Source organism: Opisthocomus hoazin, chromosome 11, assembly GCF_030867145.1.
Source record: "Opisthocomus hoazin isolate bOpiHoa1 chromosome 11, bOpiHoa1.hap1, whole genome shotgun sequence".
In the NCBI taxonomy this organism is placed as follows: Eukaryota; Metazoa; Chordata; class Aves; order Opisthocomiformes; family Opisthocomidae; genus Opisthocomus; species Opisthocomus hoazin.
Genome location: NC_134424.1, coordinates 18,704,097 through 18,731,595, shown reverse-complemented (window position 1 = coordinate 18,731,595; position 27,499 = coordinate 18,704,097). Strand labels below are relative to the sequence as shown.

General features: G+C 50.7%; 1 protein-coding gene across 3 annotated transcripts in view; it reads left to right on the top strand.

Annotated features, from left to right (window-relative positions):
* The window catches only part of CACNA2D2 (calcium voltage-gated channel auxiliary subunit alpha2delta 2), a 223,486-nt gene that overhangs the window by 72,107 nt on the left and 123,880 nt on the right, over nt 1–27,499 (top strand). For all 3 annotated transcript variants that reach the window (XR_012765226.1, XM_075432528.1, XM_075432527.1), the window contains exon 3: nt 14,610–14,726. Coding sequence is in view for 2 of the 3 variants with exons in the window: in XM_075432528.1 (XP_075288643.1) it covers nt 14,610–14,726 (117 nt within the window). In the remaining variant the exon portion in view is untranslated. The remainder of the gene's footprint in view (nt 1–14,609; nt 14,727–27,499) is intronic.

The following is a 27,499-nucleotide window of genomic DNA, read 5'->3' as shown; positions in this document are numbered from 1 at the left end:
GAGAAATACCTGCTTCCCTGTGGATTTGCCATCGCCTGACTTAAGAGCCTGGGGCACAGGGGCTGGTACCGTGGAGGTCTCTGATCTGCAGTGGGTCTGTCGGTGGGAGAGCAGAGAGCAATTCTCCCATGAACTTGGCGAGTGGCTGGGAGTGGGCTTTAGCTTTCCCAATGGTTTTATGGCTGAGAGTCTGCCTTCCCCCCCAATTTCTCTCGCACTTATTTCACAGCAGATCTCAGTTTCTGGGGTAATAGGGCTGAATGCTCCTGCAGCACATTGCGGAGGATGCTCATACGCTGTGCGCGCTCTGCTTTTGAAGAGAAGACTGCGCTAGGTTTCTGTTGTTTCGGTTTTGGTATGGGGCTGTCTTGGAATCCCTTTGAGATGACGGCACGTTCACTGCCTGCTTGTCCAGGTACTCGGGGTGAGCCCATCACCGTGCAGTCTGGGCACCTAGCTGAGGTGTGGAGCTGTGCGTGGGTTTGGCACTGGGAACTGCTGTCCACGTGTGTAAGACTGGTTTTTTCAGTCCGTGGGACGTTGTGGAGTTTCTCATTTCAGCAGGAATTAATTCCAGCAGCTCTGTCACCTGTGTTATTCCAGACGATCAGGTGTGGGTTCCTCCTGGCTGTGTAAGGTATGGCACTGGGTGTGCTGGGAACACGGCGTTGATCACTCCAGGCAAAGGATTTTTCTGGTGACAACAGTAATTTTCATAAGTTTGGTGAGGAGACTTATAAATGGTAGCAGAGGGAACGACACTAAAAGGAGAAGCAAATTGTAAAGCATCTTTCCTGCTACAATTTTTGTGGATAAAATTTGGTGATACTTTAAGATGTATATTGATCATCCAAACACACAGATATACGTGGGCTGTATAATCATCTAGGTTTTATTTATGATGCAAAACCAACTCAATGCTATTATTTATGAATATAATTGCAAACCTGCCTTTCCGTTACGTGATGAGCTAAACTGCAGTGCAAAGCAGCCCTCGGGGTTGCCCAGCCTGGAGGGTGGTGATGTGCTACGGGACCCCAGGAGTGAGCAGGTTGCTGCTGCCACGCTGTGGGGCTCACTCCAAGGTCCGCTGGGCTTGGGAGAAGAAGCTGCGGAATAAAACCCCTGGCATTTAAAACATGAGACAGAATCCTATGGCCCTGGGAAATTATGGTTTCCTCTTTAGAACTTGCTCCATCATTTTAGCAGGAAAGTTATAAGGTGGCATTAAAAAGCACCTGCTGCATCTCCATCAGATGTCTCACCATTTGAGTTTAAATGTCTCGTCTGAAAGAATTCTCAACCAGGTTTCCTTTAAAGCAATGGAAGCAGCTTGGGTTTCAGTTTTTGCTGCTGCTGTTTAGAGTAATGCTAATTAACATTCTGGGCAAAGGAGCAGAGAGTGGGGAAGGGAAATGCTTATGATTTGTAAATGCCATTTTGCTCTTCTGGCACTGTCCCTCCGGGGAGAGGATTTCATTCTTCTTCTTGTTTTCCCCCACCTCCCTCTCACTGTCTTGGAGTAAAACTGGTGGTTGGGCATATATTTTGCCTCATGTGTATGCATAATTTTTCTCTGTGTCTACCTGTGAATCTGTATGGATGTGAGGGTACCTGCGTGTGCGCAGAGCACGGACGTGTTGCTTTGGGTGTAGGAGAACCCATGGCTGGTGCGTGCGAGCCTTTACCAAAGGAGGAGGCATGTGGCAGGCTCGTCCATGCTACAAGTTTCCCATTCCCTTGATGATGAGCTATAAGCAAATGGGGATCAAATCAGAAATTGGCAACATGCTGTCAGGAGGGATTAATTTCTGTCCCTGGAACAGCAGGAGACTAATACTTCACCGTACAGGGTGCCTGATGCAGCGTTTTCTTACACTGAGTAGGTCTGAATGTGTCCCTGGTCCTGCTCTCCCCTCGTTACGTTATCTTAGGTCCGAGTAGCAGAGTCATCACTCTGGATGTGTAACGACAGGCCACGTGCGCGTTTGCTAATGCTGATGGAAAGTACTGAAAAAAATCTGCCAGTGCTTTAGGGGTCTGGCTTGAGCCCTACAAGTGTTTTGTTTCTGCTTCTAGTAGCTTTAATGCATTGGTCGGTTCCTAGAGGCTCCTGGTGGAATGGTAATACTCTCTGTTCACGTGCTACCTTTCCCCTAAGGCTTCCACAACACTTGGTAGAAATTGATGATAAATTCTTTCAAAGTGGGAGGTCGGTGAGGCCATTCAGACACGGGAAGATGATTTGCTCATCATCATGCAGGCAGGTCAGTGCTGTGCGTGTGGCAAAGGGGGAAGGAACGTGGACCAAGTCCCCTCTTTCCGCCGTGCCAGACAATTGCTCCCCACCTGTGCCTCAAGCTGAATAGAGATCACACGCTGTCGTCGGGAGAGCGCAGGTGTGGAGCTGAAACAGCGCTTTGTGTCGATAGCGAAGTGCCCAGGCAGAGCGGTGTGGGGAGCTGCTCCTGTACGAACAGATGGGTCTGGAGCTCGGCGGTGTATTTGTGAGCACATGCCTCTGTGTGCAGGGCAAAGGGCTGGGACAGCGGGGACTGCAGCCCTCAAGTATTGGGAAAGAACTGAGGAAGGAGCGGGCAAGGCAAGCAGGGATGCAAGCGTGTGCACAGATTTACGTGATGGTGTTGGGTAGATCTGAGTGAGTACTTCTGGCTGCTCTGGGGTGCTGGCTCCCTCTGGCCCAGCTGTGGTTTTCACGCTGTAGGTGTGTGGGTGCTTCCCTGGGCCCTGCTAATCCTGGGGACCGAGTTCTGCCCCAGCTCTGGGACAGCCCTCCTGCGATCTTAGCAGTGTGCATAGGCAGAGTTTGTTGGCTGCTGGAAGTGATGCGAGGATTGCAGGTCATCCTGCTGTCTCCTCTTCGTCTAGGTGGAAAAGGGAAACTCACAGCCAGTGTATACCTGCTTCTGCAAAGCCTGTGTGTCTGGCTCTGCCTGGGAAAGAAATGGGCTACCCTTCATTCTCTGTCCGAAGCCTGCTCCTAGTGAGCAACTCGCCTGCACTCGTCATGTGCATCAGCTATATCTAGTGAAGGGTGAGTGTTTCTCTTTGCTTTGGTCCCTCTCTCATGTTGAGGACCACCCTTCCAAGGGCTGAAGCTGACCTGCTCCGGCTGATACCAGGGAGAGGATGGGAGACCCCATCAGTCATCACTGCACCATTCAGGGCTAATGGAGGGAGAGTTTACCATTGTTAATCCCCCAAAATGCTGACCAAGCAAGCAGTGGCTGGTTTGGGAGAGAGGGTGCTTGGCGAGGTTGGCAGGAGATGGTGCAGCAGGGAGCAACCTCTGCTCTCCACCAAGGAGGAGTCTGTGTCTGGCCCTTCCCACGATGACAGCGGGCAGCCCTGTGCCTCGCTTGTTTGTCACAGCCACAGCTAAATGAGCAGCTGGTTGAGAAGGCTGGTGTGTGGGGGAGGGCAATTTACTGCTCTGCTAAGAGGTCCCCACTGTATTTTCTCTTTAATTTGAAGGGCTCCTCAGCAGGCTGTCAGGGCTGGGATGTGACGGCTGCACCTGCGTAGCACTGGGAGGCTGCATGTTAGCAAATCCTGCACAGAAATAGCCTGGAGTGGGGGGCTGCAGCAGCAAGCTGGGTTTAGCAGGCGCATCTGACTGACGACTGCAGTTTTTCTTTGGCATAATCACATATTTTGGAGGTTGTGAAGATGAGGAAGGTGGAGAAACGGGAAAGGGTGGGACACAGCACAGATGGATGCCATTGAAGCCCCCCATTGCTGCAGTTTCACCATTGCACATCGCTGCTGACCATCACATCCTGCTCTGTTGTTCCACGGCAGGCTGCAGCCACTTGTTGACCCGCTCTCATTAATCAAATCAGGACCTGGGATCTCAGAATTCCTCAGATCTGCTCTTGGAGTTCCTGTCTGAGCACTCTTTTACTGTCTTTCTGGCCTTCCGTCAAAAAATGTGTGCCTTGTTGTGCTCAAAATTTGGGCTCCATTTCTTTCCCCCCACCTCACCCCCAAGCTGTATTTTCTTTTCCTCCAAAGTTCTGGTTATGGGCATCTGATCCAAAGCACCCAACTTTGACAGATGTCTGGATATTTTGGGGGCTGTTTTGAATAGCACCCAGGTGAAGAATCTACCAGCAGCATTTCCTAATTGTCGCCATAATTGTAGTTTGAACCCAGGACACTTGGATATGAAAAGCATTAACTTTTGGGGAAAGGATGAATGAATTTGAGATTTTTAGTTTACAGGAGTAGAAACTAAAGTAAGAGAAGTCTTCAGATGTATAATGCTGCACAGCAGCATGAGGCAGAAGTGCCTGTTCTTTGCTAGTTCTGGCTCTTTCCACCAAGAACTGTTTTAAATTGCAGCAAGGGATTTTTCAGTTTAGGCATTATAAAATTTTTCAAGTAGGGTCATGAAGCACTGGAGCGTTTTGTCTTGCAAGGCGCAGGAATGTCCGTCACTGGATGTCTGTAAAGATTAGACCAGAGGAACATGTTAGGAATGAGACAACGGAGATAGTTATGTTAGAAATGACACATCCATGATACTACTTTCCACTGGGGGTATCTGAGCCGACTGGGACTGCATGAGCTGATGGGATCTCTCCCAGTGGTGTTCTGTGTGATGCTGCAGAGGTTTCTGAATCTGTTAGTGGAGTCTCTCTATTTGGACATTGGATTTCTGGAGTTTGCCTTCAGAAGAGACATCCCGTGGGATCTCTGCGGGTGCATATATGTCCTGTGCCATGCACCTCCAAGACTGTGCTGAAAACAAAAACTTGGGCTGGGTTTCTCAGTTGGAGGGTTTGGTGCTGCTGGTGGGGCTTCAGAGGTGGGACTGAGTGGAAAACCTCATCTGATTGGACTTTGCAAAGGGTCACCTCCAGGTATGTGGGGTATTTTTGTTAAAGTCTCAGTTTCTGGACCCTACTGGCTCAGGGAGCAGGAAGCACGAGCAGGAGAGAGGAGGAGTCTGGAAATGCATGGAAGAAAGCTGTCTACAAGTGTATTCTCCATATCCTGTGGAGACAAGGAGAACCTTTATGGGCCTATGCCACAGCAGAGAGGACTTTAAATTAGACATAGGTAATGACTTTCTAGCAGGCTGGCTAGGAAAACACTGGAGGACATCAACCGGGGAAGCCTGGCCTCTCCACCACCGGTGGCCAGGAGCAGGGCTTCTGAACAGCACGGGTTAGGTAGATCCTGTGAGAGCCAGAGGTTGGACGAGTGGGTCTCTTCCAGCCTTGCTTCTGACGAGTCTGCGCATTTACAGAAGTGCTTCCAACGCTTGAGATTAGGGAGAAAAGCTTGTAAACATGAATCCCTGAAGATCAGAGAAAGCCCCAAAACCTGTATCAGAAGGTAAATCAAGAGAATTGCAAAGTCGCTATTTCTAAAAGTTCAATTTCTTTAAAATAGATCATTACTCTGCAGAAAACTGTGGGGGTAACTGTTGACAGTGCTGACTTCTGCTGGCCTAGTTTTCAGTCGCTCTGGCTCTAATAAGAGATTGAGTTTAATTCCATGTCAGTGGAGATACCTCAGATTTGCATGACTGCAGCTGAGATGAATTTGGCCAGTGGTAGCCATCACGAAGAATAAAAGGCAGTGCGAGGTAATTGTTACTCTTTTTGTTGTGTAGTTGGAAGGAAAGACTGCAAAATATGTCTGGGAGCTTTAGCATTAGAGGCTGCACAGCACAGCTTTTTTCCACAGCCCTTCCTACAAGAAGCAGCAGCTTTTCTGGCACAGAAGATAAAGCTGTTTTGGGAAAGAGTCCTGGTTATTTATTTAAGGGGAACTCTCCGAGGATCGGAGAGTCTTGCATCACTCAACGCAGAGCAAGCGAGGGAGCCGTGCATGCTTAGGGTACGCCGGCAGGGAATGGCGAGCAGCCTTTGCCCGGCTGCGGCAGTCCTGCCCCAGGCAAAAGAGGCTGGGTGAAATGCTGTTCACCTTCTCTCATAGCAGTGCTGGTCCCTTCCTCATCCTCCTCGCTGCCAGGGAAACTGAGTCTGATGGGGTTCCATTTTGGGTCTGTATTAGCTTTTGTAATTTCAGTGTCCGAAACATTTAGCCTTGAAAAAGAAGCAGCACAATAAAGGAAAATAAAGTTTTAAACCATCTGGCAAGTGCGAGAAAGGCATAAGTGCAACCACACAGAGTCCAAGGGTGATCTGAGAAGCAGAGAATTTTCTTACTTTGTCTTTCCCTAACCATCTTCATTTCCTGTTCATCTCATTCACATGTCCTCTGAAGCCAGTAGTCCCCGCACAAACCCTCCTGCCCTGCCTGGGCTTCCTGATCCATTCCCCCTCTCCTTCGAAAGCTCCTTCGGTGTCCCCTTCCTCCCGACCCCAGCGCTTCTCCTGGTGGGTCCAGTGCGATGCTTCAGCAGAGCGCGAGCCTGTCTGCCTCAGAGAGCACTTTAACCTCTTTTGGTTAAACTGATGATCCGTTCCAAAATTGATTTTAATCCTTGCTTATAGGTAAACCAGTGGGAAATTGAGTTCTGCTGAACAGGTATAAATCAAGCAAGTAGTTCTGGAGGAGTTTCACGTGGAAGGATTTGCACCGCTGTATCAATGCTGGTTTTGATCTGACCTATCCCTTGGTTTGGTACCGCGTGATTTCATTCTCTCAGGGACAGTGGGGTAAACTGGGTACGATCCGTAGTGCGGAGGCACTGATTCTGATAAAAATGGTATAAAGCTGAAATACAGCGGAGTAGTACATCTTTATCTGTGACAGCATCCCTCCTAGGATGCACCTAGGGTATTCTAGGTGCAACTTTAATGATGCTGATCTGAGGTACAGCTGTTCTGCATAGACATGACTTAAACTGGTTAAACCCTTCTGCATACATCCTGAAGGAAGGCAGTTGAGGTACTTTTAAAAAAATACTGTGTTTTCCTTGTTGAAGCATTTGTTATGTCCCAGTAACCAAGAGAGCAGCCACAGTCAAGGATCAGGTTGGGGTTTCTTGTTTTGTTTCTGTTTTACTGTACAGTGTGTATTTTTAGAGATCATGTAATCTCTGAATGCATTTAGGCATTTGTCCGAGATGCTGTAGCTGCTCTCTCCCCCTGATGCATTAGCTCAGTGGGCCATGGTGGGCTTGTGCCCTGACCTGGCAGTAAGACCCGTGCCATCCGAGTGGCTGTGAGTGTGCAGAGGAGTGCCTGGGCAGAGCTCCCATCCTGGCCGAGACTTTACATTTTTAGCTGTGGGATGATTTATTTTTACAGCGCTTTATCTGAAAGGAGAAGGCGGAGTTTGAAGTTGTGTGGTACTGAATTACCTTGTGGGTGTCTGCAGACACCCAGGTAGGTCTGTTGCTCTGAGAGCTCCCCGTACAAGGGTTTGGGCTGCTGGAGACTAAAAGCAGCTTTCCAAGCCAGGAGAAGTTTTCTGTAATCTGGGCTAACCATGCATAGCCCTTTATCCCTGTCTAGCTGCTAAATTATGCATAGCGGTCTCAAGTCTGCTGCGGGGCTGGCAGGAGCCGTAGAGGCTCGCGATCCTGGGCTGAGTGAGCACAAGTCCAGCTGGTGCCAGTGCCACAGAGGATGGGAGATGTGGGTGCCAGCGTCGGACCATGCAGGATGGGGAGCGCTGGAGCAGCTCCGCTCTCTGTCCCTGGAGGAGTGGGCTGCCTTCCTCTCGTCCCCCATGTATCCTCTGTGTTACCGCTGCCTTTTAGCAGGCTCTTTAGTGAAGGAAGGAGACCTTACTTCTATGGTTTGTTTGCTTTAATTATAGCTGACCATCCCTGAAGCTGCATGTTTCCCTGCCCTGCTTCTGCAGGAGAGCTGTGAAGAGTTGCTTGGAGGGTGCTTGCTTTTTATTAGGTAGGTGGAAGGAAGGAGCACAGCAGGGAAATGGCACTGGGCGAGGAGAGAGGGAGATGGGGTTAGCAAATGTCAAGCTGTTTGCCTCCTGCGTGCACTCGAGCACACTGGCAGGCTGCAGGAGCAGCGGCTCTCACCGAGGACAAGGCGGAGGTGGCGGCAAGGGGCAGGTCAGGCTCTGCGGGAGCCGGCTGCCCGCACTGCTCCCGAGGGAGCAACACAGCGGGTGCCTGGGCTTGGGGCTGTGCTCCCGGAGCCGCATCCTGAGGGCTGGTGGCACCTGTGGTACCAGCTCTGGGAGCTGGCATGGGATAGATGTGCCAAGCCCTCGCTGAACTGGGGCACCACTGCTCACCAGCAGCTGCTGCACTTTGCCTTCCACCTCCTGACTCCTTGACAGAGAAAACTGGGATCTAGCACCTTCCTGGCTGACGGCTGCTTCACCAGAAGGCCGTCCCCGTGCCTTCTGCCGGTCCCCATCCCCCTCATCCCTGCAGCAGTGTGCGATCTGCTCCGTACAGCGTGGAGCAGGCAGCACCGATTGTCCTGGCGGGCTGTCAGCGAGGCCGCTGTCACTCTTATCACTGCCTGCTTGATTATCCCTGACGCTGCGCCGAGGCTGACATCCTCCTAATGTAATATAGACACCACGATGATTACCATCATTGCAAGAACTATAAGCACCAGACGATGAAATTTAACAACAGTAGGTGCAGCAGCGATGAGGGGTGAGATGGGAATCGTGCTGTCTCTGCTCTCTGCTTGTAGCCCTGAGCAGTCTGCATCTTCCAGCAGGATCTCTGGGGTTTTGCACTCCTTTTCCTCCCCGTTAGCCAGCCACAGTGCTCCTTGCTCAGCCTGGACCATCTCACAGTGCTCTTGCTGGTCAATTATGTTACTGGGCAATTCTTCTCTAGGCTCTCTCTTCATCAGAGGGGTCTGCTCTGCGTACGCAAGGCACGAACAAGTCTGCTCGAGGGTTCCCCCTGTTCCTCTTCAGTGATACCCTGAGCTGTGGGGAAATGGCAGGACCCCACTGTAGGTGAAATGAGATTCCAAATGGGCCAGACCACTGCTTGTCTGGTGGAGACCAGCAGATCCTGAAGCGCCAGGAGAAGCACTAGATAGACGAGCATCTGAGCAAGCAGCACCTCCAAGGGCAGGTATCCTGCTGCAGTATTTGTTGTACCAGCTGATTCCCTTTGCAGAGACCAGATCTGGGTCACTGTACAAAGCTGATCAGCACGGGCCTGGCTGCAGGAGCTTGAAGTCTCCCCCTGAACAGAGACCTCCCCTGCCCCCCATACTAATGCCAAGTGGGAAAACCCTCTTATTTTCCTGGTGCATGGCCGTTGCAGGGCATGACATGGCACAGTCCCATCTCTGGGGCAGGAGGACTTGTCTCAGGTATGCACGGCTGTCATACCTGTAGAGGTATGGTTTGGTCTTTGGCCTCCTGTTCCTGGAGCACCTCTACTTTGAGGGGCGATGCTCTGGGCGCAGGAAGGCAGCCTGCTCCGTGCCTGCCCATAGTACTTTGCTCTTTTGCAAACATGCCAGGTTTGCACTGTGATTAAACGCTGGTGTTTGGACTGCAGCTGTCCAAACCAGGTGTATGGGATTCATACAGGGGAAAAAAAAATAATGATTCTGGAAGATGACTGTTTCCCAGCCCAGACACCTTTGCAGCAGGAGTCAGAGTGTTGCAGCATCTCCCGGCGAGGCTGCAGGGCTTGGCCATGAGCAAAGCCCAGCTGGGGTCTGAGCTGTGGGTATGGCCTGTGTCCTGTCGCAGTGGGGCTGAGAGCTGGTGGGGTGACTGGCTGCTGTGGCAGAGTTCAGCTCTTTGGTTGTTGTTGTTTTTAAGCGGGGCAGAGGGGGAGTCTCGGCATGGAGATGGTGCTGTGCAAGCACAGCAGAGCGCTGCCCCTCCGATAGCTCGACTTTGGGGAAGGGCAGCTTCTTGGGGGATGTGAAGTGGACCTGGGGGGAGAGGGAAGGAGAGGGGGTCTGGTTTGGATTGCTTGTGTACCCCACCATCCCAGCCCTCTTGTCCTGGGCGAGGTGGCAGGAGACTGGCCCTGCCTACTTTCTTGCAGTGCCCAAAGGCACACGTGCTGTGATGGTGCCATACAGGGAGCTCCCCCAGAGTTTGTTACTTTGCTTAATCTTTTGTCATCAGATACCTTGACCCATGGGAAGGTGCCGGGTCCTCTTGTGGCAGCTCATCGAGTAGTGATTTCTGCACTCTTTGCTGCTCCCTCTCGGGCTGCCCGGTTTCACGGTGCTGGGTGTGCTCACAGGGAATTTGGGAGTGGTGGATGCCTTCTCTGAACCCCGGCAGCTCCCTGGATACGGAGGCACAGAGGGAGTTAATGGCCGAGATGAGCATCGTTTGGTGCGCCTTAGGAGCAAGGCAAGCAAGTGAATTTAGAGAACGGATGTTCTGAGGCGATGCCAGATCTGCCTCGCCGGTTGTACGGTTGCTGCTGCGAATGTGTGCTGCAATTGGTTGTGTTACCAGCTCTGCTTTTTGATAATGCTACTTAGCACTTCTGTGCAGGTTTATGTCCTCAGCTGTTTATAATTGCACTATGCATAGAAGTATTTGGAATTAATTTTTTCATGTTGCAGGTTGTCTTGAGCTGTTTAGTTTTTCTCTCCCCACCTGCCACCATTATGAATTTTTCTTTTTTTGATTTCAACTCAGTACTGTGTTGTTTCACCCATGTTAATATTTCCCCCCACTCTTGCCACTTACTAGATCACTCTCAGCATCCACTGCTGGACTCTGCTTTCCACTGCCATGCCTGGATCTTCTGGCTGCTGCATCCCGCTTCAGCCCTTCCCAGACTTTTTATTGAGATTTGCAGTTTCTAATTTGGTCTCAATCCATATTCCCTGAATACAACCGCTTCCTCCTCTGTGCAGCCTGAGGGCTAATACCTCCGTAGGTAATTGAGGGGCTCTGTGCAGCCCCTCTCTCTCCCGTAACTTCAGATTTGCCAGCCACATCACGCAGGGCTGATGCGGGGGCATTACTTCTTGTTTCAGCGCGGCCGGAGCGTTGCAGGGTTGGGCTTCACCCTCGCGTTCCTGCACGGCCGGCCGCTCTCCCTGCCTGCCGGGGGTACGTGCGGGCTGCGAGTGGTGGGGTGTTCTCGCCAAGGGATCGCACAGTAAAACCCCGTCTGCCGAGAGCGTGCAGCCTGCACGGCCCTTGTCCCCGTGGGTGCCGGGGCACCTGCCCGTGAGTCTGCCTACGTGGAATCGGAAGCAGCTGTTTCTTGACTCTGAGGTCACTGCTGTTAAAAATTTCAAACCTAGGTCGCAGAGCACCGCATCACAGGAGAATTTCAGTGAGAATGGCTTTCTCATCTGGGCAAGACTAAGGGCTTTTGCCATTGCTGAGGAAAGTTTGGGATGTCATTGGCCAGAAAATTCGCCCTCCGATTCAGCTCAAGGAAAAACCCAATATGGGACGTGTCACCTTAGATGAGTAAAACCCAGCCAAGTTCTTCACAGCCCAAAGCAAAATGCTACAATGGAGAGCGCGAAGCTATCTTAATTGCCTGGAGCACTACCATTCATTCCTCTGCCTGTCTGGTGCGTTCTTGTGCTCGTATGGTCACTGTTAATTCATGCTGGATTGTTCTAATTAACGCCGATGAGCCAAGAAGACTGCGGAGCTCTGCAGCTGCAGAGAGGGCCGGAGGAACATCTCCTGGTTTCTTTTTCTGTTTTTTCCTCCCTTGTGGACAGGCACCGTTTCTGACTGTAACCAATAGGAGCCAATTTTCTGTTTCATAATAGGAAAATACTAATGTCAGGACGCCCTCCTTACCCAAAGCTTTCTCCTTGAAGATTGCTCCTCTTTGCTTTCCTAATTGCCGCAGCTCAGCTGGAGGTAGCGCAGGCCTTCCAAGCACATTATTTCGTTACGCTGTTACTTACCAAAGGGGAAAAAAGTGTGAGAGAATATTGCTTTGTGTCCAGCTGTCCTCGCTTTAACCCTTTCTCTGCTGATGTGGGGTGTTTTCCTCTAGCACGGGGTGCTTTACTGTTGGCAATGCATGCTTTTCAGTCTGAAGCTTGGGGTGTGACGGAGCTCCGATGTGAAGAACACCTAGAAATCATTTCTGCTGGAGTCTGAGGATGCCTGTGAGATGTGTTCTCTTACTAAAGCATCCTCTTTGGAGTCACTGCACTCACATAACGATCACTGATAATAAGGCAGGAGTCGCCGAACTGATGTGAAGTATGGGTGGTTTGGGGACCAGAGCGATTCGGGTGAAGCCCTTGAAATCAGGTTGGCTGAAGAATGTAATGCTTGGGGTTGCCCTTCCTTGAAAACTGCTGGGTCTGAAGCCCGCAAGAGCAGAGCCTCAGAGAGGGTGCTGGAGCCACGTGTTTCTTAAGCTGAGGAGCAGGACGAAGATCACAGATGTTTGGTTTGCTGCATCTGTGCTCATGGCTTGTGGGTCATGCTCTTGCAGGTCAGTAAGCAGGAAAATTCACTGAAATGATGTTTCCTTGAGAAACCTCAGAAGTGAGCAGGTCTGAGCCTTTCGCGTGCTGCCCCACTGAGGGAGCTGGGGTGGGTTACCATCCTGGCAGCCAGGGCAGGTTACCTGAATCCCCTAGGGCTTTTTTGGGAAATAAACCCCAGCTGTCTGGAGTACAGCTAGTATGGGGTTAATAGCGTATGTGGACACAAGGCTGCTGGGAGAGGCGTGCTGGTGGGAATTTCCCCGTGGCATGGAAAAAAGGAGGAGCTCGGGCAGAGCAGGGACTTCAGCGAGAGCTGCAGAAAGCAAAGATGAAGCCTGAAGATTAACCCCAGAAGTCTGGAGGGACTGTGCAAAGCCAGAAGAGCAGCCTTTTGCTTAGTCTTCGAGCGTACTCCTGTGGCTTCAACCTCAGAAGCTGCTTTGTTTAACCATAAAAGGAAAGGGGAGGCCGGGGGTGGTGGCGGTGGTGTGTCTCTGTCTAGGCTCTGGAATTTGTCCCCAGCTGCCTTTCCGTAAGCAGGGTCACTTCCTGCTCCAGCTCATTAACAACTGGAAAAGAAATAGGGTGGAGTAAGTGGTTTCCCAACATGTCAAGAGGGTTTCGTCCTGTTCTTGAGCTGTGTGATGTGCTGCTGTCTGCATCCTGGGCGCCTGTATTTTTGCTGGCTCCGCCAAGAGAAATGGTTGTGGTGGGGTCAGCCTGGTGGGTGTCCAGTCCTGCCTTCGTGCTGCCAGCATGGGGCAAAACGTCGGCGTTTCTGAGCTATATGTTGGTCTTGTGGAAGCTGCTTCTTACTATTGGTGTTTGGGTGCTGCTCCCAGACCCAGGGCAGAGGCAGGCAGATGTTTTGTGAGAAACGGTTTCTGCGCCGCTTGGTCTCTTCCTTTGTCAATGGTCAGATCTACAGCAAACCAGCAGTTACAGCCAGCATATTTCTCCTCTACTGAAGCTCCAGCGAAGGGGTTTGTTTTTTTTTTTGTCCTGTGGGAAGCAATGATTCAGCTCCCAAGGATCATACAAGCTCAGGTAGGTGCCAGACGTGCTTATCATGGAAATGGCAGTTAAGCATGGAGTCAGCTACCTGCTTGAGGAGGTCCAGCTGTCCTTGGAGGGTTTTCTGCTGCCAGATGTCTTCATGTCTGGAACCACAGGTGTCTGCAAGTAGCTGAAGGATTCAGGGGGAAGCAGAATCCTGTTTGCTGTGTGGTTTTTCTTCATGTATTTTATTTAAGAAAAGATAAGGCATGAGGATTTTTGTTTTTTCCTTAAACTCAGATGATTATAAAAAGCTCTTCTCTTTTACCCTGTGTTGGTTGCACTGGAGTTTGCAGACAGGCCGAGTTAACAAGTCAGAAAATGATCTGAAGAGAGGTGACTGAGGGGTTGGTGGGTTGCCAGGTCTTGTGGTGGGACCGGGGCCCTGCTTGCTGGGGCAGTGCTGATGCCAGCAGCGCTTCCCTCGGGGCTGGCATTGTGTGATGTGGCTTGGAAGGGCAGGCCCACGGGGCACAGCTGCACGCTTTGGGTGCAAACATTCAAATCCAGGTAATTGCATCTGGCCTGCAGGATAATCCCAGTATAGATCCGTGCCTCTCCCCACCACAGCCTGGCCGAGTTCTGGATTGGTTTTAGAAGTCGTGGTTTCCTGAGGGTGCCACTTTACTATGGCTTGCTTAGAGATGAGGTTTTATCCTACTTCACATGATCCCCTTGCTCCTGTTCCTGGTACCCGCTGCTGCCTGGGCCCGTGCTGCCAGGCTCTGCACCTAAGGGACCCGCTGGGCAGTGGGTGGCTGCGGGCAGTTGGGCTTTCATTTGCAAAACCTAGCCGGTGGCCTTGGGGAGGGGGTATATGAGTGCTGGGTGGGCTTCTGGGGTGTGTTTAGGCGAGGGAGAGTGCAGGAGGAAGCACGATGGCTCTGCCTGTGCTGCTGGTTTGGCTCACGGTGGGGAGGGAGGGTGTGGGCAATGTGGTGGGCAGCTCAGCTTTTGAGTGAGAGGGGGGATGCTTGTAGCCTGCAAGCAAGAAGCGTAAAGCCAATGGTGTGGGCAGCAGGTCGAATGCATTTTTTTTTTCTGGTTGCAAAGCCTTTCTTTCCTTGTTCCTCTCATTTCCAAAGCTGATATTGTTACCTAATCCATGTTGCTAAAATTCTTCTGTTAGAGGATCAGGTTTTCTGTGGGAAGACTGCTGTACTTCTCTCTAATATTGGTGGTCTTTCTTTGTCTTGTTTCCCTTCTTAGATCTACAATGAGAATAGAAACCTGTTTGAAGTAAAGGAGAACGTGCCCAGGAAATTGGTGGAGAAGGTCGCAGGGGACATTGAGAGCCTCTTGGCCAAGAAAGTCCGTGCTTTAAAGGTAAGGTGATGGGCCTGCGTGCTGATCCTTTGTCTGATATGTTCCAAGAAGAGCGTCGATGATGGCGTAGTATTGTGATCTCGGCTTCAAAGTGATTTCTGTGGTTGTGTGGCCTTTTCTGTGAGCTGCATCCTGCTGTTGCACAGATTCATATGGAGTATGTCTGGGGTGTGAGGTGAGGATGTATCATGTGAGGATCTGCTATAGGTATCTTGCTTTTTATCTCCTCCCTCCATCATGGGAACACCTGGAGGTTCTGCCACAGGCATACAAGTGGCAGCAAAAGCCTGGCAGTAAATGTGAGCCAGTCATTTAACTGGGGGTGTGGTGAACAGACGCAAAGGTACTGTGGTGTCCCTGCAATAGCTCATGGAAGCGTTTCAGACAAGTAGGGTTTTTTTCCTGTTCAAGAGAGGATACAGTGAAATGTTTGTGCTGGTGCCTGGCACTTCAATCCTGTGATTGACTGCGTGTGTGAGTTGCCCTCATGGGTGCCTGCACACATTTCCAATCTCTCGTCCTATTTTGTAGCACTCCTTTTAAAATGAATTCATTTTATCTGTAGTGGAGTGAGGTGACCTGCTCGTGGTGCCGGCTTGGTAAAACCGAGCAGTGGCTGTAACAAGGCGGCAGTGAGGCTGTGCTCTGCTACAGCGTTCTCTGCTACTGGGACAGAGACAAGTAATTGCCTTCCTGGAGAGACAGAGATACCCTCTCCACTGCAGAGAGATACGGGAGCCATGCAAGAGCTTCACTTCCAGAGGCTGTAGTGTCCTCTCGAATACCTGACTGTAGTGAGCAGGATGAATTTGTTGAATGGGCGTCTGGCAGTATGGTCAGCTGAGCATGCCTTGCTGCTTGGATAACTAGAAGTGCTTTTGTGGGGCCATAGACGAAGGAAAGGCTTGGAGCAGGTTGTTGTGTCCACACAGGGACAAAATGTGTCCGCATAGCCAAAAAGACTTGGTCACCCTTCGACCCTGATCGTCAGGAATGGGAGCAGAGGAAAAAGTACCGTGGTGACGGAAGAGGTGTTGCAATAACCAAGGTGTAACTAAGGCAGTGAAAGTTTGGAAGTGACCTATCTCCACAGCTGACTAAAAAGAAGTAGCTCAGAGAAGGTACACAGAAGGAATCGCAGGACACTCATGGAAGCCAGGGGAGTCTCAAGACCTAATAGGATCTGAGTCAAGTGTGGTCGAAGGCCAGCTTGACTGATGGGGTGGCATGGGGTTGTCCATGGTAACTGATACATGTGGTAACTGTAGGCATTTGGGTGAAGATGATGGTTGTGTTATCAATTCTGGAGCCTGGGAGGTAAAGATCAAGCCTACACGGGACTCGCACCAAGTGTTTTAGCTTGAATGAAAGGAGCTGAAGTGGGACTAAACAGGTGGACATTGTCACCACTGCATTTGGGTTTGCAGAAGTGGAGAACAAGGAGACCAGTTCTTTTCTGAACATGAGCTTACATTCCTGTGTTTGCGTGCATGCACAAGCATACATTGTCTATTAAACGTTCCAAAGATGTGCACCACCTGTAGATGCTGGAGGAAGATGGGGGGGACAGAAGTTAACTGCAGACTTGATATGCACCCGGACAATGTGTGGCTCCTGTGGGATGGGCTGGGTGATAACACTGGGTTACACGGCAAGACTCTGCTGGGTGGTTTCCACTGTGCCATTTGAATTTCAGCGGAGCAGTCACTGTGTCTTTTCTTACCCTTTGCTCAGACTCACACAGACTTGCAGAGTTTGTGCAGCTTCTGGTGCCAGGTCAAGGGTAGGACTGCTGCCTGTGGTACAAATAACCTTGTTCATCTTCCAGTTTGACTTCCTTTTTGTTGAGTTTTTGGGCAGAACTGGTTGGTGCGCTGTTAAGGGCTCACCTGACACTGGACCCAGTGCAGAGGACCGATTCTGGCAGCACTGGTTAGCAAATGAGCACTTGGTGCTGTTTTATTGTTGTGGAAACAATGATCCGTTGACCTGAATTTAGTTCCTTCAAGAGGAGTTCTTCAGAGCGCAGTCGCCGGATGGAGCAGTCTCTTGCATCCAGCCTGCATGTAAATTCTTGGCGTCTTGGATTGGTGATACTGACAACAAAATCTGGAAATGGGGAAGTTGAGGGAGGAGGAGAAATTGCATCTTCTGAATTTCTTCCATGTTGCGCTAAGCTCCTTCAAAGCAGTGGGGCACCCACAGCTGCTTCTACTCTCCAGCCTGTGTTTTCTTCTGTCTCAGCTCTCCCTGTAGTTGAATCATCTCTTGTGGAGTCATTGCCTCCCCTTCTCTCATGACTCACAAGAGTGATGATGACTTCTTGAAATATGTTTTTCAGCATCCGAGTCAGGTGGGACTCCATGTATCAGCGAGAGCAGGTGAGGAGGGAGAAATGGATCCTCTCCTTGCAGTATGACTTGCCGTGTCACTCATGTACTCACTCTACTGAAAAGATGCCTCCCTGTCTCCTTTGCTGCAGAGGAGAGAAGGGATATTGCCTGTGCTTTGGTGAGGCTTTGTATTAAGGTGCTAGTGAGCCTTCGGGCGCATACAATGGATGCACGCTTCACGAGTGCCATTCTGATTAGGTGATGATTCAGTCCTGCCATCAAAGAGCCTGTTTTCTTCTGTTTCTAAGTGAAAATATTAATGTACCTTTATTAAAATTAAACTGCGTGCAGAGCACTTATCAATAATACATAGTTTCTTACCTTGTCTGTTGCATTTCTAAGAAGCAGAAAGCAAGTGCAAGGAAACCAAACTCAGTGCTCTGGCCCTGACGGCCGTGACGCAGCGCAGCGGCATGGATCTGGTGCTAGCAGGACACTCTGACTTCACACGTGATTTTTGGAGGAGTGCTGGAGCCAGGGGTGTGCAGCAAAGAGGGTAACTGCTTCCTAAAATAAGTCGTCTGCAAGGGGCTGGTTAATTGGATGCTGTCCCTCCCTCTTTGTTCCAGACCATCATATCTAATGACAGTCTCAGCGTGGGACAGGCTGCCCAGGGAGGTTGTGGAGTCTCCTTCTCTGGAGATATTCAAGACCCGCCTGGACAAGGTCCTGTGCAGCCTGCTGTAGGTGACCCTCCTTTGGCAGGGGGGTTGGACTAGATGACCCACAGAGGTCCCTGCCAACCCCTGCCATTCTGTGATTCTGTGACAGAAAAATTCCTAGGAAGATCTTATTGACAATCCCGACCTGTTCCAGCTGGCACTAGAGAAGAGCGTCTACAGCTGACTCCTGGGGGACTGTTACGCTGTGTCCCATGCCGCGGCCTCTATTTGACACGGAATTCTGTCACCACTAACTCCCCTAATTCCCCACCATGCTCCAGTGTCCATTCTCCATGATGATTTCATTGCTTCAGGCCTGCCCTCACACTCTCCTTTGGGCTCTGTAGTTCGCGCTGCCGTTTATTCCTGAGCGTTAGCAGGAGGGGAGGTAGAAGAGATGGTCTTCGATACCAAAAGTACAGCTACTCTTCTTTGAAACGGAAGTAAAAGATACTGCTAAGGTGGAATAACTCCTGAGGAAAGTGACATTAAATATACGCAGTGTATTGCATTGTGGGGAAATTCTAGGGGTCTCGCTACAGGTGAGATGTGGGGAAGCAGTAGGTGTGTTCCCAAGTGGATAGTAGTTTAAGGCCCTGGTCTTGTCCAAACTCATGAGCTTGCCCTTGTTAGGGCTAAGAAAGACATCTTCTTTCACGTGTAGAGAGGAACAAGGTGGCGGGTTGCCAAACGACTACGAATCCCTGTTGTGTTTTCCTTGTGCTGGGATTCACAGCTGGCTGGCTCGTGGATTGGCGTCTTCTGAGACTAGAATTCAACAGGTTGTTTGTTTGACAGATAGATTCTTTTGTGGCCTTTTTTTTTTACTTAAATTTCCTGTCTCTTCTTTGATCTCTCTGTGTTTGGACCCCTCCTTCCCTTTGTATGTGCTCAGAGAGAAGTGTACCTACAGGCTAGGGCTTCTTTGGTGCGCTTGTTTGGCAGACCAGCCGTTGGTGGAGCGCTCAGCGAACCATGCCAAGGCCATCACCTGGACGTGGGCATGGGGTGGTTGTCGGCTCTGGATTCCCAGACCCGAGGGGCTTTTTTCTCTCTTCACCTTCCTTTTCTTCTCTCAGTGTAGTCTGTGCAGGAGTCCCCACTTTACCGGTTTTGGTGAGACCTTCCCTTCCTCTGAAAGCCTCAGTGACTGTGTTTGGTGAGGTTGGTGAAGATGAGCTGGTTCTCTGTAGACAGGAAAGGAAGTAGCAAAGATAAAAGGTGCTGGAAAGAGCTCTCTTGCCATCAAATCCATCCCCTTGCCTTCTCCATGTCCCCAGAACACAAGGACACCTCTTCTCCCCTTCCCTGTGCTGTTTGCTGTTCCCGCTTCATGCTCTGCCTGCAGACCCAGGCTGCTCCTTCCTGCCATACCACATCCCTGGATGCCCCAGCCCTATCTGCTGCTTGTGGCCACCAAATGACATGGATCAAAGTGAGAGGGTGGTGGGGGGCTGCTGAGGTGATGAAAGGCTGCAGAAAGTGTCAGTGCAAGCGGCTGAGGGGTTGCTGCATCATTTCTGCTGCACAAGCCCAACGCCTTGGGAAATTCTTCTATTGCCACAAAAGCATCTCTGCAGTGAATAGGTGGTGGGGGAACAAGAGGTGGTCATTGCTTGTGGTGCAGGATCTAGGAGGGTACTCCCCACTCTCCTGGAGCCCTACGGACTTTTACAATAGTAGGTGAAATGTGTGAGTGATGCCTCTGAGTCTATCCTTTCCTGAAGCTCCACAGACTAGGGGAGAAGGGAGTTGTGATTTGATGGAGGAGGAGGCTGAGAGATGGAAAATTTAGATCTTGTGGTATGGTTTAGGCTTGTTTCCACTTTTTACACAATCCTTGCGAAGACTGCTTTACTGCTTTTGGATGCTGACTGCTTCATCCTTCACGTATTTAACCACAGACAATTTCCTTTGCCTCCTGCAAGCAGCACATCCCACGGTTTGCTGAGTGGGTTATGCCCTGAGGTGAGCTATTTATACACCGTGACCGGCCTAAAGACTGCTGTCTGTGCTAGTGGTCTTCCCCCATCTCTGAAGAGAGACCTCCCTATCCATAAAACATAGTACAAATACCTGTGGGCTCTGGCTTTGCCCTGATGGGATGCTGGTGGCATGGTTGGGCCAGTATTTGTTCCAAAAGCTCTGTTAGTTTTGCATATTGTACATCACTGGTAAAATCTTTTGGCTTAAGGTGAAGTTTGTTCTATTTCTGATGGACCTCAGCTCTGTGCAGCAAGTGTCAAATACAATGCATTGAGCAGGAGTGCAGCAAAGTGCCATTTCATGTCTCAGAGAATTTAGAAGTGTGTATTATATATGTATATATGCATGTATTGTGCATGGATTTGTGTGTATGTAGTAGGTTCGGTGCACCTTGTGTGACTCTGGTGATGAGAGAACTGACAGCACTCACCAGTAGGGAAGAGAAAAGCTTGTGGGGTTTTTTTTTTTCTGTTGTTGTGGAATTTAACTGCATGTTTTTGTTGCTATGTGTTTAGCTCCAGTGTGGGATGAGTATTTGGGGAAAAGGAGGGCTTCAGTTGGAGGGTTGAAGGCTCCAGCTCCTTCAGATAAGGTGCAGGAGCTCACAGTATATTTCACTGAAGACTTTCAGATTTTCCTGTAACAAGAGCAGGAGAACCTACGCTTGGTATTAAACATTTTCTTTTGGCAGAAAAAATGAATACAAAGGACAAGACTCTGGGGGTTTTCTGTGTTTTGAAAGCATACTGCAGGGATGTCTGGCTAGGTGTCTTGTGGCTGCAGAGCCTGGATGAGCATGGCTTTAGTAGTTTGAGGCATTCCGATCTTCCTTTGCCTCAGATCCTAGGGGAACCCAGCTGAAAGAGCTGGGTTTTGGTGCACGGTGAAGATCGTTGATCTGGAGATGAGTAAGGCTTGGGTTTTCTTGCTGCCTTAAGCAAATTTCTCAATTTGTCTCCGATTCCGCCCTCCCCCCCCCCCCCCCCCCCCCGCCCTCGGTTTTGGATTTTCCCACGTATCCTTGCATATTCCTTCTGACGTGACAGTGCAGTTAGTTCTTGGCCGTGCTTTAGGATCCTCTGATGGAAGGCGAGGTGGGAGTTTGGTGCATTACCGTGAAGTGCTTGCCAAGCTGGCTCTCGGGGGCGAGGGCTGGTCAGCGCGGGCGTCACAGGAGGTGGGAGCTCCGGCCGGTTGCGCTTTTAGTCCCGGTTGAATGCTCAGTGCATTACTGTTCAGCTGGGACTACTTCCAAGCTCCATTTACATCTGGCACAACCATATATCAAGAGCGCAGAGAGGATTTAAATGGACAGGTTTATCCCTTTAACAATTCTGATAGCCCTGAGATTTTCCCTTGCAGGTATGTGGTGGACAGAGTTTTTATCAGCTCTTCTGCTCCCTGATAGGGACAATAAAAGGTTTCACTTGTCTAAAGAGCTGCAAAAATTGGCATGCAGCAAAGCATCTCTCAGTCCAGTCCAGAGCGTCTCCCCACTCCCCCCTCTCTTGGCAGTGGAGGCGCTGACCTCTGTTACAGCATGGGCCAGTAGGAAATCGACTTTCTCTTCCCTTCTTTGCTGTTGGGGGTGTTGCTGTCCTCTGGTCTCGGTGGCACGTGGTCCGCAGGGCAGGCACTGCAGGGGGTCGGCATTCAGCAGGAGCAGCCCTGGGGTTGGACTGGACTTCTCCTCCGGTGCTGGCAGTGCAAGGTCCTGTTGCCGTCTCGCTGTGCTGCTGAGCTGTCCAAAGCAAGTACTTCCAGGCGCTCGTTGGCCAAGTCATGGGTGTGCTCGACTAGAAAGGTCCCAGGAGAGGAGAGAGGCTCTCCTGAGCTGCAGTGCATCAGGGGCTTGGGCTGGGCTGCAGCGTGCGGTGCCGCACACAGGGCCCTGCTGGGCTTCCCTGCGGCAGTGCAATATGGCCCTGGGTTTTACCTGGTGTGGGGGACTTCTGGGCAGACCAGAAGGCCACCGGTGGTCACAGACCAGTGTCCAAGCTAAGTGACGCGCTACGTGTCTCGCCTAGGCAGCAAAATGGGGGAGGAAAGAGGGAATAACCGTAGTGCAGGTGAGCTCAGATGCAGCCTGTGGTTTGATGGGATGTGGGGCTTCGCTGCCCCGTGCACACCCGCCCCGTGCCAACCACACTTCCGTGGGCAGGAGCTCTTGCTTTTGTGGAGGAAGGACCACAACCGACATCAGCCTTGTGCATGCTGAAGTACAAAATGTTTAAAGGTGTGAGCTCTGTGCTTGGTTAATTCATAGAGACAAATCCGTCCCTCTTCCCGCTTCTTTGCTAATTGCGGGTTGGTGGCTTTTGTTTTTGATTCTATTTTTAATTCTCTACTAATCAAATCCTGGCTAACTGTCCCCATGTATTTATTTATTTGTTTATTCATTTGTGTGTCTTCTCCTGCCTCACGATTGTTCTTGCACTGGACCTGCTCCAGTAATCCAATTTGAATCCAATCTCCCAGGTCTGGAATTCTAATTTACAGATTGCAGAGGGGAGCCGAACAATGCCTGCACACCAGGATGGGGCTTTATTGTCTAATCTAATCAGGGGCAATCAGATGTTTGTAACAAGTCTATCAAAACTGTATTGGGCCAGTTTGCCGAGCAGTGTAACCGGCTTTCTTAATAGCGCTAACACGATTTAGGGCTTCCTGCACTTTCATGCAGATTATGTTGAACGTTTCCCTTTCTTCTCCCATGAACGCTTGGCACCAGCCCAGCCGGATGGGCTTTACAACTCTGGGAGCTGCGTGGTGCCCTCTGCGGCTGCGGAGGCTGGCGAGGACGTGGGGGTCCTGCTGCCGCCTCCCCCGGCACGGCCGGAGGGCTCCCGGGACCACCCCGTCTGGGCAGCCCTGCCGGGTACAGGCTCGGTGCCACAGGTGCAGCTGGAGTCATGGGTTGGGGAGTGAAAAGCGGTGATCCTGACCCAATAAAATGTTTGGTCAGTCTCTGTAGCAGGTTACTGGCCCTGTACACGTGCTGTCAGCCCTCGGGCACCGTGGGCTTGTCTGGCTGGTGGCAAAGAACAAATGAAGAAGCCTTTGTCCTCTCTTGCCCTTGGCAGATTAAGGCTGTTGTTTCTGGGTGTTCGCTTTGAGAAGTTTCCAGGGTTGCAGCTCAGAGAAGAGCCCTCTTTGGTGCTTTTTGGGATGCCCTCCCAGGACGTGGAGCAAAAGACGAGGCAAAACCAGTTCTGCAAACAAGTTGATGCCTCTTATTATAGCTCTCCAACCTGACTTTCCCCTTCCCGAAAAGTGAAATGTCCCCCTGGTCCCTTACCCTGGCAGCTAGCTGTCAGCCAGGAGGTGAACTTACGCTGGTTCTCATGCTCCAAGGCTGTACCACTTTGCTCCGTACCTGATGCCTCTGCCCAGGGATTTATTTTAGGCTGATGGATTCCTCCCTGCCCCAGCGCATCTTCCCTTTGGCGGGCGGTGCGTGCTGCCCTCGCCCCGAGGTGGGCACGCGGCGGGAGCGGCAGCGTGCTGCCGTCCCTGCCTGGCGCCCAGGGCTGGGCTCAGGCGGCGGGGCTGGGAGCTTTAGCTGGGCTTTCAGCCTGAGCGAAGCTTGTGGTCTGAGCGCTGTCGGGCTGGTTTGCACGCACCGGGAGGAAGACTGTGAACTCCCTGTAATGAGAACTGACCTTTCTTTGAGGGTTTAATTGCTGTGTGTGCCTTGTCTTTCTGCATTCTGCACCCTGCAGCGCGAGGAACCCAGAGACCTCTGCGACCAAGTGGAGGGAAGGATGAAATAGTCCTTAAAGGGTGTTTTACTTCCCTCCTTAAAACGATGTTGTGTATTTGACAGCAGTTTGCCTGTTGTTTTTCATTTTTGCCTGGTTTCTCCAGCACAGGAGCAGTGCTCTTAGCAGAGGTGGAGGTAACTAAAGCCATTAGTGTTGTCAAGGGATTTGCAGCAGTTGTAGTTCTTGGCTGTCTCAAAGCTCAGATCTGCCAGCTTGGTCCTTACCCTCTGGAGCTCCCGAGGCCTGGTGGGGCTGCCTCATCCTGTGCATTAAGAGGGGATGCATTTGGGGGTGGTTGAAAGGATAAAAGAAGCTGAGTAAGACGTACTGGTCTATCCATATAGACAGATATAAAAATTGTGAGTGATGCAACAGGGGAGAGGTCTCCAAGAGAATTAGCACTAGGGAAGAGAATTGCCATTTAATTCCTTATAAAACAACCTTTAAGCATGGTTCGGAATAAATGTTTGCAATGATTGCAAAATAAAAGAAACCATGTCGCTGAAAAGGGGATTTATTTGAATTTCCTTGGTTAGTTTTGACGTGAGAAAATGCATTTCCATGGCAGTTTGGTAGCTAGAGTCCGATCCTGTGCCCTGGCCTATGGCTTTGTAATCTGTGCAGGGTGGGAGAGGGCAAGGGGAGGACCTTGATTTCCCCAGGGCTGCCTGGAGTTTTGCAGGGAGTGTCTACCTCTGCACTGAGGATGTGCTCTCAGTCCCTGGGAGTTTGACCCCTGCCCTCTGTGCTGCTGTACCTCCTTGAAGAGCTCTCTGAAGATCATGGGCAGAAAAGGCTCCCAACAATTTATTCTCCTGTTTCGTGTTTTTCCCCTGAATGTTTGAACTGCATCATCTAGGATGGAAGGCTCTTGTGTTGAATGGGAATAATTGACCTGGGAAGAAAAACTGAATCATTCTGAATTCAGTTCAGGTAGAATGAGGAATGAGGATTATTTTTTTTTTAAGGGTTTCATCCCCTAGTTGAACTAAAAATCAATTGTTTGTATAGCTCTGTTTATGGACAAGTAGCGAAGTTAAAGACTCTAATGATTGAGGGGGTGGAGGCTTGGTCCTGCAGGTTAATGGACTTGCATGAAGCTTTTTTGTCTCAAAAGCTCTCTTCAAATCCCGCCTTCTCTCCCTAAAGAAAGTGGATTTGGCAAGTCTCATTTGTGCAGCCCACGAAACACAAATCAGCTTTGGCACAGTTCATCTCGGTAGGTCTCTGCACGAGAGTCCCGTGACTCGAGTCGCAGGGATAGCTGCAGGTGCAGGGCAGGAGGTTCTCGTGAAGATGGCGTGCATAATAAGCGTTTAGCCTGGCTCTGGGCGAGTGGTGCTGTGCTCTCGCACACGGGCTGGCACGCGAGCATGCTCTCCGTCTTGTAGTGTGGTGCCTCGCGGGGAGCGGGCTTTCTGCTCCACGTCGCTCTGCTTTGCGTCTGCTGCGGCTTTAACGGCCTGAGCCTGAAACCCGTCAGCATCCAGCCCTACCCCATAGCAAGGAGCTATTATATATTCCCGGAGCAGCTGATGTCCATTAAATGTTTGAGTGACAGTACAACAATGTGTAAAATATCTGTGATAAGGAACTAGCAAATCTTAATAAAAAAAAAAAAAGGCTACAAGAATGTAAATTGCACATGCAATTGTGATAAAGAGCCAGAGATAACATTAAAGAGATTGTATCAGTTTAATGCAAGTTTAGTGCCAAAGCCTGTGATCTGCTCTGTGAAGAGGAGTTGTTGGGAGCCTGTGGTATTCCAGCAGACAGCACTCAAATCGTCAGGGTGCTCTGGACCAGCCGTCCCTGCAGCCAGCAGGCTGCATGGAAGCTGTCTTCTTGCAAGGGGATTAATGAAAACCTTTCCTGCTGCTATAATTAAAATAACACTCCTTGGAAAAATAAAGTGCCCCTCTGCCTGCTGGCCTTTGGGTCCCTCAAAATGCAATTAAAAAGCAGCTTAATACAGCCATGTGATGAGAAATCTGTCAGCATTCACAGGCGCGATCTGAAGTGAAAGCGAGATGAAACAGATGCGAGCAAAGATATTTAACTGTGTGCCCGCCTGCCTGCCTGTCTGGAGGTGCTTGTGGAGCCGCCGGCTGAACTGGGACGTGCGGGGCTGGAACTGGGTTAGCTGGGGACGGCAGCAGGAGCAGCTCCGCAGGCACGGAGCTGGGCTGCAGCAGTGCTTGCGAGGGCGTGGGAGCTCATCCGTAGCCCAGCCTGGGCGTTCTCTGTCTCGGCTTGCCTCTGCCTGCCAAAGCACCCTGCTCTGGGCAGGTGTTTCTGCTTCGTTTCCGTGCTTTCTGTCCCTCCTCCGCCGTTTCAGATATGCCAGGTCCCTGAAAGTGGCCGAGGAACGTGGTGGTAAGGGCTGTTGGAAGTGCCCTGACTGGTTTGATGCAAGCGGCAGCTCCAGTTTTCTCAGCGCAGTGCAGGGCTGCCAGCCGTAGGTTGGTATTTGGTGTTTGTGCCTGTTAAAACATCTTCCCAAAACTTTAAACATAATAATGGGAATTAAAGCTAATTAAGTGGTGTGGTTTTGTTGTTTGTTTTTTTTTCTGCAGGCATGAAAATCAGAAAAAGTTCCTTTTAAGTAAATCTGGTAATTTCTTAGCAAGTGAGGGATTATAGAGGCTGGGATTGAACCACCCTTCCAGGCTGGGGTGCTAGCGCGAGGCTCCCACAAGTGCTGGCAGTGCTGCACATCTGAGCTGGTGACCTGGCTTCAGCGCTGCGAAGTGAACGGTTGGTCGTGTCTGGCCATCCTGCCTTTGCCTCCTGTGTGCTGCTACGTGTAAAAGGTATGAGCTGCAATCCCACCTCAGCGCTACACAAAGAGCTGTAGCAACAACAACTTCACTGGAGTCGTGCTGGGAGCAGTGTTTCGTGTTGCACGCCAGTAGATGGCACAGCTTTTATATCAGCTAATTATATAGGGAGAAAATGCCGGTCTGTGCCGTTCCTCTTGCTAATCTCAGCCTTGCCTCGCTCTCCTCTCACATAAATGAGGTTGCCTCTGCTGGTGTGCCTGTAATTGAGGAAGCTGGAGAAGATTACGGGGGAAGATGTTGAGCTTTGCAACACTGGGGGCAGTGGGAAACCATGATGGTGAAGAGGAGGTAAGCGACCATGCTCTTGGATAAGCATGGAAGCAGATCAGCAAATGTCAAGGTGGTGGTAGTTTGGCTTCCTATGCGCATTCCAGTGAGTGATGAATTCCCTCAGGATAGACATCTTTGACAGCTCCAGCTTTACTCGTGGGGAAACTGAGGCCTGAAGAGATCATAGTATGTCTTTGATACACCAGGGAACAAGAACTGTGCTTCCTGATTAAGTTCTGGGACTTTAGCTACAAGGTGTCCTTCATGGGTGGTTACTCCAATAACATCTCCCTGGAGCTCAAAGCTCCTTCGCTCTGCTCTGCTTGTGTTGGGCACTATTGTTCCCTGCCCAGTTTAGGCTCTGAATGTGAAATTTTTTAGCAGAAAATGTGAAAAGCACTCTTCTGAAAGGCTTCAGCCTTTAATCTTCTCCCTGCGTGTTGCTGCCCAGCTGTTTCGCACCGCCCCTAGGCCAAAGCAGCGCTCTGGCCCATTCAGGCTGGGCGCCTGCTGAATGGTGGCCGCTGGAGCTGGGAGGGTTGCTCAAGCGCAGCAAGACAGCTGGGAAGCGGGGAGGGAGGCTGCTGGTCTCTCCGTGCCCTGGCCTGGGAGGTGTGCAGAGACCCCAGCGTTAGAAGCAGTCTTTCTTCCTACCTTCTGCCTGCTGAGGACCTTCTTTTCACAGCTGAAATTGATTCTTGCAAGTGGATGGAAAGGATATATCCCAAATCTTGAGGGCCTGGTGTGCGTGTGGAATATAAACCAGAGTGTATGTATGTGCTGCTGTAAATAGAGTTGTCACTCTAAAAGAAATCGGGTTTCTAGTGCTTGTCAGATCACTTTAAAATCATTTTT